Below are 20,193 nucleotides of genomic sequence, written 5' to 3' on the forward strand. Positions count from 1 at the left end.
TTTTCCCTTCCAAAGGATGGTGTTCTTTGAGATAACTTTGACATAATACAATCTTGTTCAGAACTGTGATAGATATAGGGGCGCCTGGCTGGTGCAGTCGATGGAGTGTATGACTCTTGATCTTGGGGTTGTAAGTTCAAGCCCCACGTTGGGTGTAGAGATTACTTAAACGTAAAAAAGTCTTTTTTAAAAAATATTTGAGGGCGCCTGGGTGGCTCAGTCGTTAAGCATCTGCCTTCAGCTCAGGTCATGATCCCAGGGTCCTGGGATCGAGTCCCACATCGGGCTCCCTGCTCGGCAAGAAGCCTGCTTCTCCCTCTCCCATTCCCCCTGCTTGTGTTCCTGCTCTCGCTATTTCTCTCTCTGTCAAATAAATAAATAAAATCTTAAAAAAAAAAAGAAAAAGAAAAAATATTTGAGAGAGAGGGAGTGAGTGAGAGAGAAAGCACGAGTTGGGGGGGGAAGGGTGGGGGGAATAGGAAGCAGACTCCCCACTGAGCAGGGACCTGGATTCGGGCTGTATCCCAGGACCCAGGGATCATGACCTGAGTTGAAAGGCAGCTGCTTAACCAGCTGAGCACCCAGATGCCCCTAAATATAAAACAAAATCTTAAAAAAAAAAAAAAAAAAAGAACTGTGATAGATATAAAATAAGTTTTAGAGTACATATTAATGTATCTTTTAGAGGTGATTTGAAAATCAGTGTTCTGGCTCCAACAAAAAATGATGTGGCCTTGTTTTTTTTAGTACTTCCAAGGCTAATGGAAGCAAATGGTTAATCACTGAATACAGAATCTATTATTTGTTTGTTTATTTTTATCATTATCAAGAATCACTTTTAATTCCATGTTTAATCATGCTATGTTAGGAAAATAAAGATGTTAGATATTTAAATTTTTATTTATCTAAAAATGCTTACATCCTGGAAATTCTTTTTTTTTTTTTTTTTTAAGATTTTATTTATTTGAGAGAGAGAGAGAGAGCATGAGAGGGGGGAGGGTCAGAGGGAGAAACAGACTCCCAGCCGAACAGGGAGCCCGATGCGGGACTCGATCCTGGGACCTGAGCTAAAGACAGTTGCTTAACCATCTAAGCCACCCAGGTGCCCCTGTCCTGGAAATTCTACTTCAGTAGGATAAATATTTTTGACAGGGTATTCATTCATTTGAAAAAAAATTAAGCATTTTAGAGCAGTAGTTTGAAAATTAAATAGGTTGTTTGACCAAGCCACATGAAAAACCAAAATTAGATGCATATAAACTGCATTTTAATTATTTGCCTCTTTTTTTATAAATGTGAAAATAAAAAAAATCATATCTCCTTTTTGCAAAGTCTTATTTAAATTTAAATATAAAGGGAGGAAAAGAATTTTAAAAATAATCTGTATGAGAAACTGCTATCCAAATGTGTATTAATCGAAAATATCTTTGGCAAAATTAATAGATTTACCTGTAAGTCCCTAATATTTGTGGTAGGCTTTTTAGAGTGGCAAGGAAAAGACAAATACAAATTACGTTGGTGTAATTTGGGTTTCTGGTAAAGCTTGGCGGGACCTGGGGTCACAGCTCCTTCAGCCATGCAGTCTGCCAGTGCTTCTAGGAAGCCCATTGACCTCACCACACAAGGAGAGGGGCCCCACAGGCCTTACCAGCCCCCTGAGCCCTAGGGACCAGCTTTCTCTTGGTTCACCTGGTGTTGATGTTCTCTGTCTCCAACCAGGATGGGCTGTGGTACTGGCCTCCGAGTCCAGTCAATGGGCTGCCCTGGCAGCAGCTGTGGCCAGAGTAGCAGAAGTAGTTCACTCCTACCTGCTACAAAAGCCATCACAGGTTCTACAGGATAGAACACCTGGAGTCACTTCCTCTGCAGGGAGCCATGCCTTACACATCCTTTGGAGTTTTGTGCCTCTTAGTACAATGGGATCCTGGACAGATGTAGCCATCTCCTTCCTCTGATTTAGAGGAAAAGTTGTTTTTGCTAAAGAAAGTTCTCTATTTGTTGTGGTTATGTATTGTGGTGGAACAAACTACCCCAAAATTTGGTGGCTTAATACAATAGGTTGGTTTTTGGTTTTTCTCTTTTCTCATGAATCTCCAGTTTAGCTGGAGCACAGAAGAGTCACTGTCTCTGCTCCATTCAGTGTCACCTGGAGTGGCTGGAAGGCTGGGGGCTAGAATCACCTGAAGGCTTGTTCATGCACAAGGGTGTGGGTTGATCCTGGCTATTGGCTGGGACCTAAGCTGGGGTGCTCAGCCAGGCCACCCCTATGTACATGGCCTCTCCATGTGGCCTGGGCTATGTCACTTTGTCACAATGTAATGTCTGGGTCCCGAGGGCATGTGTCCTGAGAAAAAGCCAGATAGATGCTGTTACTGTCTTCTTTAGCCTGGGAAGTCGGTCTCTTAAACTACAGTTGACCCTTGAACAACACAGGGGTTAGGGGCACTGACCCCCTGTGCAGTTGAAAATCCACATGTAACTTTTGACTCCCCCAAAACATAACTACTAATAGCCTACTGCTGACCAGAAGCCTTACCAAAAACCATAAAGTAAGCTAGAGAAAATGTTATTAAGAAGACTGTAAGGAAGAGAAAATACATTTACAGTCCTGAAAAAAATCCATATACAAGTGGACCTGTGCACTTCAAACCCATGTTGTTCAAGAATCAACTGTACTTTCTAAAAACACCAGAAGCAAGTTACTAAGGCAGCCCATTTTCCAGGGGAGGTAAATTTGACTCTACCGTTCCATGGAAGGAGTGTCACAGAATTTGTAGCCATATTTTCAGTATTACCACATGTTTTGTTTTGATTTCAGTATTTCAGGACATCAAATAGTATCCCCCTTCTCAGGAGTACACTTAACCTAATCCTTAACTGGAACAGTTATAAATAGGGAAACAACCAAAAGAGTCAGTCATGGAAGGTTATGAAGTGACATGTTGACTGGCTAGTTTGGAAACTAGAAGAAAGTAGTTTTTGTATTGGCTAATGATGGCTATAAAGTCTAACACTCAATTTGGGAAAAGCAAAAGGAAACATGAAACAGAAAATTAAAAAAAAGAAAGAAAGAAAAAAAAAAGGACAAAGGCCATGAATAACAGAAGCATCACCAAGTTTAGAAGCTTATGGCTGTGACCTTCCCTCAGTCTAGAGGATCTGATCCTGGGGCCCACTGAAGGGCTTGCGGGCTCTCTGAACACTCTTGTTGAAGGCAGTTTTGAGAGTGTGTGCGCACACATACCTTCTTGTGGAAAGGCCCTCATGGGGGCCTAGCCCCCAGCAAGGGCCAGAGCCGGGCTGGACATTCAGCAGCAGAAGGGCAGATTTTAGCCCTTCCTTAGGCACCCCTGGTGCAGGTGATGTGATAACTTCCTGATGCCACCTGCTGCTGCCATATGGAAACAGGAAGGATGCCCATCCACACAAACATCCATCTTTGAGATGATTAGGATGCGTATGCTTTACTACTAGCCGCACTTGTATTAAATATAATTTTTTTTTTTTTTTAAGCACAAAGATTCTGTGGTTCCTTACCTTCTTCGACTGCTTAAAGGTCTTCCGAAAGTGTATTGGGTAGAAGAAAGCACAGCTCGGAAAGGCAGAGGTAATGTTGTATAAATTTTTCCCTGAACTCCGGGAAGAGCATGTATGCTCACAGTCTGTATGGATCAGGTGTTTAATCATAATAATGCATCAGGTACAATGTTTCTAGCTGGTTCCACTCTTGGCTGTAAGACAACTGCCTGTCTGTAGCAGCATGGGCTGTGCCTACTCATTGTTGTCCAGAGCCCATGGGGGCGAGGGCAAGGCTGAGAAAACTGGCTTTGCATTGCACTCTGGGAGTGAACAGGAACTTGGAGACCTTCATGAACCTTTTCTCATGTCTCCTTGCCAGAATTGGGTCCCCTGCCCATCCCTCAACCAGTCTCTGTTACCCTTAGATGAATAGGCTCACTCCTGGAGTGCATCAAGTTCTCCAGATTGCATCGCTACTACTCAAAAAGGAAGGGTGAGATGGATGTCCAGGACTTGAACACCATATTCACTGTGAACAGTTGATCATTTTGTTGCTGTTGCTGAGTTTTAGTTAAATTTTGTACCTTTAAAAATAGTATATAAGTCCACTATGTGCCAGGCATTGTGCTAAGCACTTGTAACCCTGATGTTCTTATATACTGATTTCCCAAGACTCCCATATGAGTTTGGGACACCTCCAACATTCTAGAGATCATGACCCTGGAGACCGAGGTTTTCTTATAATCTCCCTATGTGAGACCTGAGGTCCACTTTCAGACATAGCAGAGGGTTGGTGTCTATAGAGAAGGCCCTTGTCCTTTTCTTTTTTTTTTTTTTTTTTTTTTTTTTTTTTTTTTTTTTTTAAGATTTTATTTATTTATTTGAGAGAGAGAGAGACTGAGAGAGAGAGAGCATGAGAGGGGGGAGGGTCGGGAGGGTCAGAGGGAGAAGCAGACTCCCTGCCGAGCAGGGAGCCCGATGCGGGACTCGATCCAGGGACTCCAGGATCATGACCTGAGCCGAAGGCAGTCGCTTAACCAACTGAGCCACCCAGGCGCCCCTGCCCTTGTCCTTTTCATTGGTGGCATGGCCCTAGTTTGTTGGGTGGGCTCAGCCTGCTAAAGATGGGTTTTGCTGTTCTCATGAACATCTGCTTGTGCCTATTCCTCTCCTTTGGGTTTCATCATTTCTGGTAACCTATTGTGCCTGAAACTGACAGACTCCAAATTATGCACATACCCTGGAATTTAAAGGACTACAATTTTTTATATTGAAATGTAGTTGACATACAATATATATTAGTTCCAGACATACAACATAGTGATTCAAAGTTTATATACATTACAAAGTGATCACAATGATAAATCTAGCTTCTGTCAGTCTGTCACCACACCAAGTCATTACCTGTTATTGATAATATTCCGTATGTTATACATTGTATCCCTATATCTTCTTTGTTTTAGACCTGGGAGTTTGTCTCCTTTCCCTATTTTGCCCATCCTCCCACCCTGAAGGACTACAGATTAAATAGAAAGCATTGCTAAAAAACGTCAAACATCTCTGTCCACTACTGTTATCTAATTTGGGGAGAAGTAGAATAGCAGTAGAAGTTGATTCTATTTTCTTTTCTTTCAAAGCAAGTATTACTTCTCTGTACATGGACTCCCACTAGGATGAAAGTTTTAGCACTATTTGAAACATTGTTAGAGATATATAAATGTCCAACTATTAGGTAACATTTCACTCTTTTATTTTTATTTAGGCAGTATGATTTATGCTTTTAAACTCTAGAGGAGTACTTCTCAAAGTGCCATCTGGGACCAGCAGCATCAGCATCACCTGGGAACTTGTCAGAAATGCAGATTGTCAGTCCCCACATCAGAGTTACTGAGGAATTAGAACTCTGGGGCTAGGGAAGCTGGCAGTCTGCATTTTAATAAGCCTGCAGGTGATTCTGATCACACTCAAGTTTAAGAAGGACCTAGAGCTGCATCTTAAAATTATAGGTACAGAAGTGAACACGTAACAATCTTCTGCCATGTGCTTTGAATAGATCTTGGTTAAATAATCAATATTCAAAATTGATTAAATATTTAATAGGGATTAGATCTACACAGAAATGATTCTGACATTTTTAAGGTGCACACCATAGAAGCACTGGTTAGCTTTTGGTCTTTTAGGTCCAGTGATCCCTTCCCAACCTTGAGGCCATGCTCCTGAGAACCTCCCTTTGAAGAGGTCGGTAGTGGAAGGGCTTAAAAACCTATTAGGAATAGAGCAAATCTTTGGAAGCTCTTAGTTAGGATTTTCTCCACTTGTCAAAATAAAGCAGAAAAGAAATATAAACATTTAATTCAGTTTAAAGTAGTGGTAATTGATACTTGATGGTTAGCCTCCATATACCATCTCTTATACTCTATCAAGATTGGTTTCTCACCCTGGGTAGAAATTTAGGTCAGGAATAAAAAATGGAGTCTGTCATGTTGAGAAACTGTATAATCTCAAACTATAAATTGGCAGAAACATTTAAGTTTATTGAACCAAAACATTCTATTAAAAGAAAAGTTAGGGGTATTTCTCAGCAACCATGTTGGGCCCATATCTGTTCTTTTGAGGTTCACCTCAGTGAGGGCAGCCATCCCTGTAAACTGGTCTCTTGGCAGGCCCTGTGAGAGAGGGAACTTACTGAATTGGATGGCCCGTAGGTATGGTCCAGTGTCTCAGTGGTAATGATCTGACTCGTGTCTGTGTGCCTTCCAGCCACCCTCCCGGTTGCAGAGAGCTTCAGCTTCTGCTTGGTCACTTTGCTGTCTGATGTGGCTTATAGGGACCCCTCACTTAGGGATGAGGTAAGTGTGTGGTGAATTGGGTGCCTTTCTTTCTCTTTCTTTCTTTCTTTCTTTCTTTTAAGATTTTATTTGAGAGAGAGAGAGAGAAAGCACAAGCAGGGGGAGGGGCGAGGGAGAGGAAGCAGCAGACTCCCCGCCGAGCAAGGGAGCTCAATCCCAGTACCCTGAGATCATGACCTGAGCCGAAGGTAGACTTTTAACCGACTGAGCCACCCAGGCGCCCCTGGAGTGCATTTCTATATAGTCAAAAAGAGTCCCAAAGTAATGAAAAGAGTAAAAAAAAAACCTTTGAAGTGATTGGGTTGTTTTAGTTGATTTATTTTGTACTAACACACCTAAGAAATGTTGAATACTTGCTTACAATACTTTCCAGGTTACCCAGTGACCTCTTGACTCTTGTCTCGTCCAGCTTTCCCCATAGCCTTGTGAGGTCGGCAGCAAAAGGCAGATGCAGCTCACTTTCCTGACTCTCTGTTGGGGATTCATTCATAGAAGGGAATTATCTAGATAGTTGAAATTATACCCAGATTTTAAGTGCCCAGATTTTTTTCATTTTAGTTTATTTTGTTGAAATGTTACTTAAATGTCTTTCATACTCTTCTCTTTTTTAAACAAAGAATACAATCATAACCTAAACTTTTTCTTAATGAGATTTTTTATTTTGAAAATCAGTTTGTATATGCTGCTATCCTCAGGTCCTGCCAAGGAGTGCCAGTTGCTTGTCAATATGTTAAACGTTTCCGCCTAGCTATGCTTTTTGAGTTCTTGTATCTGTTTTTTAATTTTTAAAATCTCTTTCCTTAATCAAACTGTAAATTCTGTTGTATTTCTGCCATTAACGTTCTTCTCCATCCTTCTTTCTTAGTTTAGGTTCTTTATTTGTATATTAGAATTGTATATCATTATTTCAGAAGTTAGCAGGCTGTAAGTTAAGGGCTTTTTTATAAATAACATTTATCAAAATGTCAATACTAAATATGACGGTATAACTTTAATACACCAAATGGAGAAAGTCTTGCATTTCAAGTCTTCATATGTTATTCAGCATCATTTAACATTAGCAAAATGTCAGAAATTTACCTGGATTAGGAACACATTATATAAGACCAATTTTATTCTCTTCTTTGCCTGGGGTTTCCTCCAAGACTGGTAGTAGAGGGAAATAAGGTAGATGGAGTCTAGTTGATCTTCATCAAGGCATTAGAGAAACACCCTCCTAACATCCTAGATCTAGAATATGGGCTGAAGGCCAACACAATCTGGAAGGTTTGTGGAGCTGTCCAAAGGACTACCGCAGAGGGTGCCAGCCCAGCAGAAGCCTCCCCTAGCCTACCCCCCTACCCCCTACCATTGAAGCAAAATGAGCCAGGGCCATAAACGAAGATTCAGAAAGCAAGTAGGTTTCCTTCTGTAGATGACACAATACTGGGAATCAGAGACCAGTATGGTGAACTAAAGCTAATCCCCCAAGCTTTGGTGGCATCAATGACAGGCAAAAAATACCAATAGCATCAGTAGAGGTGTAAAAAAGATGCAAGTATTTTATGTGTCAGTCAGCTTACTGAGCCAGCAGAGTGAAGTGGCTGCTGAAAAGCTAACATCATGTACATGGAAGTCTAGACTATGTTTTGAGTGTGGTGATTACTCAGGGTGAGTCCTAACATCCCTGGAATATTAATGTATTTTCCTGAGCCCCACAATTTGAGACTGTTTCTGACACATGGGACTACTGTGAAATCAGAAGCAGGCACTCAGCATCATAAAGGATATATAATCCTAAGGAATGGCTTGACAGAAATATTTGCCATGAAAAGAGATTTGGGGACCTATACTTGTTTCTGGAATATGGGAAGAGGAGTGGCTCTAAGGGCCAGGGGCACAAGCCCCGGAGGACAATATCGGCCCAGAGTTAGGGGGCACTCTGGACCAACCCAGGGGGGCCGGTTTCTGTTCCTGGAAGGTTAGCTGATTGGCCCCTCGGCAGAGCTGTCATTCGGGCATTTACGTATCAGATATGGGTATGGACACTTTAATGTGTAAAGCTCCTTCTAATTCTGAATGAATTTTGTGGTACTTACCTGATTTTGTTTATAAATTTGTCTTTTCTGTTTCCGTGGCTATTACAGATTTTAGAGGCGCTTTTGCAGGTTTTGCATGTCCTTTTGGGAATGTGCCAGGCCTTGGAGATTCAAGAAAAAGGTATGATTCTAGATCTGAGGCTTTTTTTTTTTCATAATGGCTTTGTGATTACTTTTTTCCTTTGCTTTTCCTGGTCTTCTTTTCTGTGCTTTACTATTTGTGTACCTGATGGATGAAACCCTCCTGAATTAGTTTGCCTTCATTGAGTGTTAGCTAAGAGGACACGTGGGGGTCATGAGCGCAGCTCTGCTACCTGAATACCAGGTGACCTTAGACAAGTCACTTCACCCTTCTTGGGCCTCAATTTCTTCATTTATAACATGCCCGATTGCCTCTAGCATAAGGCTACCAACATAATCCCGGGGGACGAAATATATTGTTTAAGTATAGTAAAGGTACCTGATAACAGGGCTTACCTGTGTTACTGATTTGGGTGTACCATGCATAGATTGAGACCTGCCAAAAAGAGCAGCTGTGTGTGACAGATGTAGTCTGAAGTTGTGCAGATCAGCCGCTGACATGTTGATGTGACTTGTTCTGACCCGTCACATTTGCTAGGGGATGGGTTATGAGATGTCAGCCAACGTTACAAGCTGGTGCAGCACAACTCTCTCCCAGGCAACTTTCTGATATCGGAACATTTTCACTTTGTCTTCTAGAATACCTTTGCAAATACGCGATCCCATGCCTGATAGGAATCTCACGAGCGTTTGGGCGTTACAGCAACACAGAAGAGTCTCTCCTTTCAAAACTGTTCCCCAAAGTCCCTCCTCATTCCCTCCGAGTCCCTGAGGAGCTTGAAGGTGTGCGGAGGCGATCCTTCAATGACTTCCGCTCCATCCTCCCCAGTAATCTGCTGACGGTGTGTCAGGAAGGCACCCTGAAGAGGAAGACCAGCAGCGTGTCCAGCATCTCTCAGGTGGGGCTGCACGCCTGGGAGGCAGGCAGAGAGGTCAGGTATTATTAAGTGCTCACTCGAAGAAAATCCCACTGGCATGCTGGTCAAGGAACTTCACAAAACAGAAAAGGTTCTCACTGGAATTCTGTATAATACAAGGGCTTGCTTTGGCCTTTTAAGATTTATAAGTGATTTCATCTCCCAGTCATGAAGTATTTATTTCCTAGCAGTTCAGTGCCAAGCTCTATTCTGAGTGGGAGACAGTTGGTGCCCTTAAGAAGTATATAATTGACTCATGGAGATGAGCTAAAGACACTAAATGCTAAGAATAATTTATCTCAGTAATGAAGTATAAAATATATGGCTAAACACGAAGAATTTAGGGACATGGTATACAGTAGAGAACACTTAGGTAAGGTGGGCTTCAGGGAGGAGGTGAGGCATGAACCAGGACTGGAGGTACAAATGTTGGGCTGGCAGAGAGAATCTTGTCTAAGGAGAAACTGACAGCGGTTTGACTAGCCTTTTCTAATCTGTAAGGCGGCTTTGTGTTTCAGGTCAGCCCTGAACGTGGGATGCCCCCTCCCAGCTCCCCTGGAGGATCTGCCTTTCACTGCTTTGAAGGTGGGCTTCACTTTTCTGACAGGAATATTGACCTGGTACTTGAAGAGCAGGTTCACTGTGATTTGTCTTGACATAAAAGATGCTAATAATAACACTCTGCTGTCATGCATTTAGAGAGTCAAGCTTTTAGAAAGCATTTACTTTCTATTTTTGTTTAAACTTCTTAAAATTTAATTTTAAAATATTTCAAATGTGGAGAAAAGTGCAGAAAATAATATACAGACCCCCCTTCGTGCTCCGTGGGAAGCCTGCTTCTCCCTCTCCCACTCTCCCTGCTTGTGTTCCCTCTCTCGCTGTCTCTCTCTCTGTCAAAAAATAAATAAAATCTTAAAAAAAAAATAAAGTCATTAAGTGTATAAATAATATTTTTTTAAAATAATAATGATACGAGTAGTACTTTTTTTTTAAGATTTTTATTTATTTATTTGACAGAGACAGTTGTTTTCAAGATTTTATTTTTAGGTAATCTCTACACCCAGCAAGGGGCTCGAACTCACAACCCCAGGATCAAGAGCTGCATGCTCTACTAACTGAGCCAGCCGGGCACCCCAAGTCTGATTTTTCTTACAGTTGGTCTCTCTTCTCTTTCCAGGCGCTTTTCTTTTCTTTTCTTTTCTTTTTTTTTTATTTTGAGAGAGAGAGAATGAGAGACAGAGAGCATGAGAGGGAGGAGGGTCAGAGGGAGAAGCAGACTCCCTGCCGAGCAGGGAGCCCGATGCGGGACTCGATCCCGGGACTCCAGGATCATGACCTGAGCCGAAGGCAGTTGCTTAACCAACTGAGCCACCCAGGCGCCCCTCCAGGCCCTTTTCTACAGAGCTGTAAGAATGTTTTTAAAGAGTTATTTCTTAAAAGCATAAATCATTTCCACCTTAAAAACTTTCAGTGACTCCCTCCCTGCATGAATCCCAAATCTTAGATCCTTGACTCTGCAGTTCCTGTCTTCTGCCTCCATCTCTGCCCACCACACACTGGCTCTGCCACGCAGGGCTTAGTCCCCATTTCATGGCATCTATCTGGGAGGTGCCCTCTAATCACAAACCTCTTATCTTCTTTTCTATTATTATTTTAAAAAGAAACTTGTATATACTTTAGATATATAACACGATGATTTGATATACATGAACATGCTGAAATAATGACTCCAATCACATCCTTCTTTTTTTTTTAATATAGAAACGTAAAAGGTTGCTTAACCGATTTTAATAACATGACATAAAGCCCCTACACTTGATAGAATCGTTATGCAAAATACGTAGATGAATACTGTCTTCTTTTAAAAATATAAAATAAATAAGCAAGACATGTGAAAATAGGCAAGTTTCATTAAATAAATGAAAATTTTAAGAAAAGAAACTTTTGCTTTCCATATCATTTGAGGAAGGGAAATTATCATTTTAAACAATATTCAAGTTTATTAAACAAATTAAAAAAAAAGTATTATAAAATGTTTAACTGTCATCAGCTTCGAGGTTTATGTTGCTCCCGAATTTTGCATATAACTGAACTTTCAGATCTGCTAACACTCGCTGAATTGATTCCACTCTGGCTTCTAAGGTGTGGATTTCTTCTTGCAAATTTTTCTTTGCTTCTTCTAACATTTCCTGTGTTTCTTCTTGAGAATGGCTAATGAAAACATCACCAATTTGATAAGGTATCATTAAGCAATCATCATCTGCAAGCATGATGTCCTCACAAGTATCTTCTAAATTCTGGAGTTGTTTCTTTTTTACTTCTATTTCCTCCTTCAGCTCTGTAATTCTACTTGTATTCCATGCAAATTTGTTTATCTTTTGTTGATCTTCAAAAGTAATGTTGACATCTTCTGCAGCCACCTTCTTCATGGTGGCCGCCATCTTGGGACTGGACCAATCACATCCTTCTCCTCATGGTTACCATTTCTCTCTTTCTTTCTTTCTTTTTTTTTAATGTAGTGATAGCACCTGAAATCTACTCTCTTAGCAACTTTCCAGTATTTGATGCCATGTTAAATATTGTCATCATTCTATGCATTAGCTCTCTAGACTTATTCATACTACTTAACTGCAACTTTGTACCCTTGACCACCATCTTCCCATTTCCCCCATCTTCCTGCCCCCTGGTAATGATTGCTCAGCTCTCTGCTCCCATGTATTCAACTTTTTTAAGTGTCTACATATAAGTGAGATCATGCAGTTTATTTTCTGTCCATGTCTGGCTTATTTCACTTCGAGTAATGTCCTTAGGTTCATCCATGTTGTTGCAAACAGCAAAATCTTTCTCAAGGCTGAATAATACTCCTTTATGCGTGTGTGTGTGTGTGTGTATCCAGCACTTGTGGATGAATATGAATAAATAAATATTTATGAATAAATATATGTGTGTGTAAATACACCTATTTATACACGTTTGACACACACTCCTTACCTTCTTCCCTGCCTACTTGCTTTAAACCAACTTTATTCTCACTCTTTCCTCATTCATTCCCTCCTTCACTGGTCATTTATGATGTTGGCCTCCAGCATCTCAACTGCTGTCCATATTATTGCCCATCCTCTGTTGTAAGTTGCCTGTTTGCTCCCCTGGGACCCATTCGCCTTTAGTCAGGTCAGCATAGCATCACAAGCATCAGAGAAGTACACACCAGCTTTGACACAATCAGGATCAACTCAACTCTGCGTTTTCTGTGCTGCAGGGCTTCAGAAAGTAATAAAATTTATTGTTTTTTAATGGGTTGATATTTGTCTATCACTATTTAATATGAAAATATTACAAGCTTGTTTATTTTCTACTCATAGTCTATTATAGATTTCTAATAATGGATTTTCAAACAATTATAGGCATTTGGGGTTCATGTTTATTTGTAAGTGTTGGACGATTGCCTTTATTTTTGTTCTGATTTTGAGACATCTAATAATGTGCATTTCTGTTCTAATTTTGGTGGTAAAATATCTTGGGGTCCTGTGGACCTGAAATTTACATCTGTCAACCTTTAAAAAGATGTAATACTTAAAAAAAAAAAAAAAGTATTACTTTTTTTTTTTCTTCCTACATTAAGTTATACTGTCTGTGTTGAAAATACTAGGACATGATTGTATCTGAGCTTTGATGTGAAACACTCCCATGAGAAGCATCAATCTCAAAGGATTTGAAATTCAGCCTTTACTTGTTCATTAAAAAACAAAGAATTGGAGTGTAAACAAAAGCAAAGTCTATGACTTTGTTGGTTATTGAGGGAATCAGCTTGAGGAAGTATCCTGGTCGTGTGTGAATGTGACTGACTTTCTGGTTTTCTTCCCTGCCAGTCTCTTACTTACCTGATGGGAGTGCCCTGGAACCTGATTTCTACTTCTCCACCATCAGTTCCAGCTTCTCAGTTTCTCCTCTTTTTAATGGCATCACCTATAAGGAGTTCAATATTCCACTAGAAATGCTTCGAGAACTCTTAAACTTGGTAAGGAAAGCATTGGTGGTTAAACAGATCTCGTGTACTTCAATCAGTAAAATTGCTAGTGGTGTAAGCATGGCTTTTTTTTTTTTTTTTTTAAAGATTTTATTTATTTATTTGACAGAGAGATACACAGCAAGAGAGGGAACACAAGCAGGGGTACCGGTAGAGGGAGAAGCAGGCTTCCCGCAGAGCAGGGAGCCTGATGCAGGGCTCGATCCCAGGACCCTGGGATCATGACCTGAGCCGAAGGCAGACGCTTAACGACTGAGCCACCCAGGCGCCCCAAGCATGGCTTTTTTTTTTTTTTTTTTTTAAGATTTTTATTTATTTATTTATTTGACAGAGAGAGAGACACAGCAAGAGAGGGAACACAAGCAGGGGGAGTGGGAGAGGGAGAAGCAGGCTTCCCACAGAGCAGGGAGCCTGATGTGGGGCTCAATCCCAGGACCCTGGGACCATGACCTGAGCTGAATGCAGACGCTTAACGACTGAGCCACCCAGGCGCACCAAACATGGCTCTTTTTTGTTCGTTTCTTTTTGTTTCATTTTGGTTTTTTTAGAGAGAGAGCAGTGAGTGATTTGGGGAGGGGTAGAGGTAGACAGACAGAGGGAGAAGGAGAGAGGATCTCAAGCAGACTCTGCTGAGCGTGGAGCCCAACACAGGGCTTAATCTCACGAGCCTGAGGTCATGACCAGAGCCAAAATCAAGAGTTGGACGCTTAACCAACTGAGCCACCCAGGCACCCAAGCCTGTTGTTGTTGTTGTTGTTTTTCCCAAACGAAAAACTAGGAGTTTTTCAGTATTTCAGAAAATAACTTAGAAGTCATAATTTTTTTTTTTTTAAAGATTTTATTTATCCATTTGACAGAGACAGACACAGCGAGAGAGGGAACACAAGCAGGGGGAGTGGGAGAGGGAGAAGCAGGCCTCCCGTAGAGCAGGGAACCCGATGCGAGGCTCAGTCCCAGGACCCTGGGATCATGACCTAAGCCGAAGGCAGATGCTTAACAACTGAACCACGCAGGTGCCCCAGAAGTCATAAATTTTTTTTTGTTGTTGTTGTTGTTTGTTTAAAAGATTTTATTTATTTATTTGAGAGAGAGAGAATGAGAGAGAGCACATGAGAGGGGGGAGGGTCAGAGGGAGAAGCAGACTCCCTGCCGAGCAGGGAGCCCGATGCGGGACTCGATCCCGGGACTCCAGGATCATGACCTGAGCCGAAGGCAGTTGCTTAACCAACTGAGCCACCCAGGCGCCCCTAGAAGTCATAAATTTTTGATGGAAGAAGGGAAGAGTAACATTCATGGAGTCATTTTTGCAGTGTTTTCATTGACTCCTTGCAGCACTCATGTGGGAGAGGCAGGCATTCATCCCCATTTTAGAGGTAAGGCAATCAGTGCCAAATACATCAAGCATCCATCGGCAAAGGGCAGGGCTGGGGCTCAGTCCCAGGGAATCTGACCCAATGCCTAGTTCCTATTGCACCTGACTCCTTCCTATGGGCTGATATTTTTAAATCAATACGAAACCTTTATTTTTCATATTTGGATACCTTGGGATGACCTCTGAGGTGACATCAGAGAAGACATTGGTGCCATTGTCCCAATCCTGAAATAGATGGGTCTCGGATCCAAGGGCTCTGAAGTTGTTATGATTGAGCTGAGTTGCTTTGAGACAGAGTCAAGTGGGTAGATAAGGATAAAGACGTTGTCATGGACAGACTCTAAAAATGAGACTTTCTCCTTTGGAAAGAATGAGAGGGTCTCCCTCAGTGTAGAGTGTGAAAGGAAATCCCTCTAGGAGATGGCTTTAGGCTGAAGATATATGAAGACATTAAAGCAGGGGCACCTGGGTGGTTCAGTTCATTGAGCATCCAACTCTTGATCTCAGCTCAGGTCTTGATCTCAGAGTTGTGAGTTCAAGCCCTGAGTTGGGCTCCATGCTGGGAGGGGAGCTGACTTAAAAAAAAAAAAAAAAAAAGACATTAAAGCATTGGCAATAATTAATGAAGGATAGAGCCATAATGAATTACTAAATAGCCTTACGATGTTTTTGAAGTTGCCCTCAAGAAGGAAAACTCTCCCTAAACTGCTCCTCCCTGTTAGTGTCCCAGACAGAACGCTGGCCTGGGTGGCCTTCTCAGATGGTCAGGTGACTCTTCCTAGTATCATGTCAGAAATCCCAACTGAAGGCTGCATGTTTCACACTCTTTTATAGAGGCAGTTCTTTTTTCCAGGATATTTTAACTTCTTGAGGTTAGCTTTTCTTCTAGGCAATTTTTCATTTCTTCTCCTGGCATGTTGTTTATCATTGTCTATGTGTATTGAAAATCAGCTTCTTGAAGTACTACAGTTGGGGTGGCAGGCAGTTCTATCAGGAGGCTCTGCAGCTGCCAGAACAGTTCATTCCTGTACTGAATGCTGGTACAGAGAATGGGTGGAAATAAGTGCTTCTGTTAGAAATTTAGAATGTGTGTTGCATTCTGAGTACCTAGGCAGCTTCCGAAGAGCCAGTGTACCAGGCCTGCAGGAGGAGGAGTCCGGAGTCATCAGGGCCAAAGACTGGCTGTGAAGGTGTCCCTGATGTCTGGGAGGAGGTTTGGGTGAATTGTCAGTGATACCTGGAGTCTGAACACTTTCGCATCCTGGAAATGGAAATCTAATGTCAGCAAATTTGAGGGAGTTGGTTCCTTTCCCATTTTTATGTTATTCCAATCAAGGTCAAGAAGACAAGTTCCAAGTGATGGCAGAATTAAGGACATTTTGTGTGTTATAGTTTGATGTGGAGACATAATGAGTATATTGTTGGCCTATCATTTCCATTGCGTTTTTCATCTCATGAGTGTGTTATGTGGTTTCACCTGTCAACATGATTTGTTCTTTATTAGAGGGAACTGGCATTCCTGTCTCTCACTGTGTTTGTCAGGGACCTCACAAGGTCTTGTTTCTCTGATAGGTGAAGAAGATTGTCGAGGAGCCTGTCCTCAAATCCTTGGATGCAGTCGTAGCCAGCGTGATAGAGGTACATCCCTTCGGGGTCCTGAGATCAGCCTGATGTGAGAATGTGCATGGAGAGAACAGGAAGAGTTTGTGGGTGGGAGCTGGAGTGACAGGGTTGTCAGTGAGCTTTCAGCTTAGCCCCCATAGTGGCCACAAAACTGCCACCTGAGAGCTTGCTTGTGCTCCCTCTTTTAAATGGATCACCTCACAGTGATCTGATGGCCGTTTGGCTGTCTTTCTCCTTCTCCAGTTCCTGTAAGACAGCCAAAGTTGCTGAGTTTTCAGCAACAGGAGGGTGGTTCTTCCCATTAGAACAACCTATGAAAAAAAAAAAAGAACAACATATGGAGAAACCAGTCTGGAGGGTGCAGGTGGCGGCACCCCAACAGGCATCTCTGGACAGCCTGAGTCTTTAGTTTTCCTCTGCCTGATGCTTAAGAGAGGGAGGAGAGTAATTCAAGTGTTTCAAGTGGTGAATCATGACAAATGGTCATTCCATCTCTCTAATGCTATGTCAGGAATATAATACTCACTCAGCCGGGCCTCACCCTAGAAGGCAGAGGGAGGTCCGGAGGGTTTCCGTGGTGTGGTCACGTGCCTCTGCTCCCTCACAGGCCAACCCTAGCGCTGATCTCTACTACACCACATTCAGCGACCCTCTCTACGTGGCCATGTTCAAGATGCTGCGTGACACTCTGTACTACATGAAAGGTACGGACGGTTTGCGCCCGCGTGTGACTGTGGTGACACCGGGTTCCAGGCCACTGCCGCAGGTCTGTGCTTCCTTTCTGCTGGGGCCCCTTAAAAACACACGAGTAACATGGTCCCATCACCGAAATTTGGGGAAAAAAGGCAAATAAGAAAAAAAAAATCTGTTCATGATCCTGCACCCCTAATAGCATCAATGCTGGCTCCTTTCGTGGGTTTATTTCCTCAGGGGCTTTTCTGACATGACTGTGTTGTCTTGTCCTGATCACCCAATCATGTATACAATTTATCATGTCTATTTTAGACATTTCAAAAAGTTTAAAAAATAAGAAAATGAGGACTTCATAATCTTATAACTCAGAGAAAATATCTTAATAGTTTAGCACATGCACACATACAAATTTAGCCTTTCCTTCCAGTTTCCCTTTTGTGCATTTTTATTTTTTTTTAACTTTTTAATTTTTTAAAGATTTTAAAAATTAATTTATTTATTTGACAGCATAAGCAGGGGGAGTGGCAAGCAGAGGGAGAGAGAGAAGCAGGCTCCCCACAGAGCAGGGGGAACCCAATGTGGGACTCGATCCCAAGACCCCAGGATCATGACCTGAGCCAAAGGCAGTCGCTTAACCAGCTGAGCCACCCAGGCACCCCATTCCCTTTTGTGCATTTTTAAAACATGTTTCCTGCGTTCTCTTATGTTACAGAATGTTCTCCATCAACATAAGTTTTGATGGCCATGTAGTATTCTATCAAGCAGATGTACTATAATCTAGTTAGCTGTTTTCCTAATTTGGTTCCAAGAACTCCTGGGAATCTGTGTCTGGCTGGGGACCCAACAAGTGTTAGGTTCACAAAGAAGGGTGGAAGGGACTGCCCTGCCCAACCTGACCTTCAGATGCCCTGACGCTTCTCTCCCCACCTGAGCCTCATGTTGCTGGCTTCCTTGGCTCTTCTGTCTTGTGCCCATCATGGGGATTCTCCTGATTTTTCCAGGCCCCAAAGGTGAGAGTTGGAAGAAGCTGTGAACTCTGGGCGCCCCAAAGATGTAGCCCTGTAGCCAGGGATTCTCTTCTTCAGGCTACAACCAGTTTTTCCCCTTAGCTGATAGCCAACAACCTTTTCGTTAAAAAAAAAAAAAATCACTAAAGTATTTCTCCTTGTTAGTTGGACCAGTTCCACCAGTGATACATCCCAGTTTCTGTGTTTCAGACATTCAGGTTTTAGTATATTGACTGCTTAAAACACAGCATTGCTCTCACTTCCCTGGGAAATGGTCATTTTCTCTGAGTGCCTGGTAGCACGTGTGCCGAGAGTAGGCACTCTTTTCTTTTTTCTTTCTTTTTTTTTTTGAGAGAGAGAGCACACGCGTGCGTGCATGTGTGTGTGTGTGTGTGAGAGAGAGAGAGAGAGAGAGAGCAGGTGGGGGAGGGGCAGAGGGAGAGAGAGAATCTTAAGCAGGGGCTCGATCTCATGACCCATGACTTGAGCTGAGATCAAGAGTCAGACGCTTAACCGACCGAGCCACCCAGGTGCCCCCTGCAGCGGCCACTCTTACAACCAGAGGAGCCAGCAGCAGACCTACTCCTCTTGGGTTTCTGTTAGAGTGGGAGAGACCGTAGAGCTACTGCCTGAATTTTCGTGGTTTGTTTCCACCTGCAGTGCCTGTTCTCTTTCCCACAGACCTCCCAACCTCCTTTGTGAAGGAGATCCATGATTTTGTGCTGGAGCAGTTCAACACGAGCCAGGGGGAGCTTCAGAAGATTCTGCATGATGCAGACCGGATCCACAATGAGCTGAGCCCCCTCAAGCTGCGCTGCCAGGCAAACGCTGCCTGCGTGGACCTCATGGTGTGGGCCGTGAAGGACGAGCAGGGTGAGCATCGGCCACTGCCGTGCCCCAGATGTCTGGTACCCTGTCCTCAGGCTGAGGAAACTGGACATGGGAGGAGGTGATGGCCGGGGCCACAGGGTCTGTGGGTCCTCTCCATAGCTTCTTGATGGTTCTTTCGGCTTTAGGAGTATATGCCAGGGAAGGGGAAGGAAGGAAAGAACTGGAGCCCAGCGGGGGTCATGTAGGGAAAGCCATGAGGAAAGGCATAAAGCCTTTCGTGGGTTTATTTCCTCAGGGGCTTTTATGTGGAGAAGTGGGAGCTCCGTGCCGGAGGAAAAGGTGCTTGTCTAGGTTGAACAGCAAAATGGGAAGTGTGTGGCAGACTGTGGATGGCTGCCACATGCAGAGCATTGGGGACGAGAGGCTCAGGGCCAGCAGAGAGGAGAGAGCAGTCACACGCCACATGGGTTGGTGTTTTCACAACAGCAGAAATGGAGCAGGGATGAGGTTTCAGTTAAGGATGCCTGCCTGCCTGTAAATACTTTCTGGTATAACCACTCATTATTAATAAAGCCTGCAAAAAGTATGCCCCTGGGCATTTAATTGTATGATCAATTGGTGAACAAGTATTTTGTAAATTTTGGCCTTCGCGAATCATCCATACCCTCCTCTCATTTTTTTGAATTTAGGTGCTGAAAATCTTTGCATCAAGCTCTCTGAGAAGCTGCAGTCTAAGACGTCCAGCAAAGTCATCATTGCTCATTTGCCCTTGCTTATCTGCTGTCTGCAGGTCAGTCTCACTGACACTTGCAAGGCTTCGATCCCATCAACTAGGGCAGTCTTCTTGTTATATCATTTAGGTTCTGGTTGGCATACCAGCAGCAGAACCTGAGCTGTTGTCTTTAGGAACTTGAACTAGAGCCTACTGTAGACACAGTTCATCGATGAGTGGGGGGCTGCTGCTGACAGTGTGCCAGGGATTTCTGTGATTTCCAGGCGCAGCTGAGTCCTCCTTTGTGGAGAGGCCGCCCTGTGTCTACTGGGCTGTTCCCAAGGCTGCAGGCAAAGTCCTGAGGACACCTCCTGATGTCTGCAGTGCTGGCTCTGCTCTCAGAGACTCTCACCTTGCCAAGTTACTAATCCCAGTTACCATAGCTGCCATTGTTCAGAAATCATGTTGTGTATCCTTTCTTCCC

The 20,193-nt window shown here is 42.9% G+C and overlaps 2 protein-coding genes across 2 annotated transcripts in view; one reads left to right on the plus strand and one right to left on the minus strand.

Annotated features, from left to right (window-relative positions):
- PI4KA (phosphatidylinositol 4-kinase alpha) overlaps window positions 1-20,193 on the plus strand; it is a 123,874-nt gene that overhangs the window by 20,405 nt on the left and 83,276 nt on the right. The window contains exons 3-12 of the mRNA XM_045887179.3: window positions 3,514-3,607; window positions 6,280-6,368; window positions 8,495-8,567; window positions 9,167-9,426; window positions 9,963-10,029; window positions 13,314-13,462; window positions 16,416-16,481; window positions 17,074-17,170; window positions 18,848-19,039; window positions 19,687-19,787. Of these exons, the coding sequence (XP_045743135.1) occupies window positions 3,514-3,607; window positions 6,280-6,368; window positions 8,495-8,567; window positions 9,167-9,426; window positions 9,963-10,029; window positions 13,314-13,462; window positions 16,416-16,481; window positions 17,074-17,170; window positions 18,848-19,039; window positions 19,687-19,787 (1,188 nt within the window). The remainder of the gene's footprint in view (window positions 1-3,513; window positions 3,608-6,279; window positions 6,369-8,494; window positions 8,568-9,166; window positions 9,427-9,962; window positions 10,030-13,313; window positions 13,463-16,415; window positions 16,482-17,073; window positions 17,171-18,847; window positions 19,040-19,686; window positions 19,788-20,193) is intronic.
- LOC123852836 (prefoldin subunit 4-like) lies at window positions 11,222-11,892 on the minus strand. Its single transcript, XM_045887180.3, has one exon. It carries the CDS (start codon window positions 11,883-11,885, stop codon window positions 11,481-11,483), a length of 405 nt encoding a protein of 134 aa, XP_045743136.1. The 5' UTR covers window positions 11,886-11,892; the 3' UTR covers window positions 11,222-11,480.

This window comes from Mirounga angustirostris, unplaced genomic scaffold, assembly GCF_029215605.1.
Source record: "Mirounga angustirostris isolate CCGP_5_RB_7025 unplaced genomic scaffold, mMirAng1.0.hap1 SCAF_14, whole genome shotgun sequence".
Lineage (NCBI taxonomy): Eukaryota > Metazoa > Chordata > Mammalia > Carnivora > Phocidae > Mirounga > Mirounga angustirostris.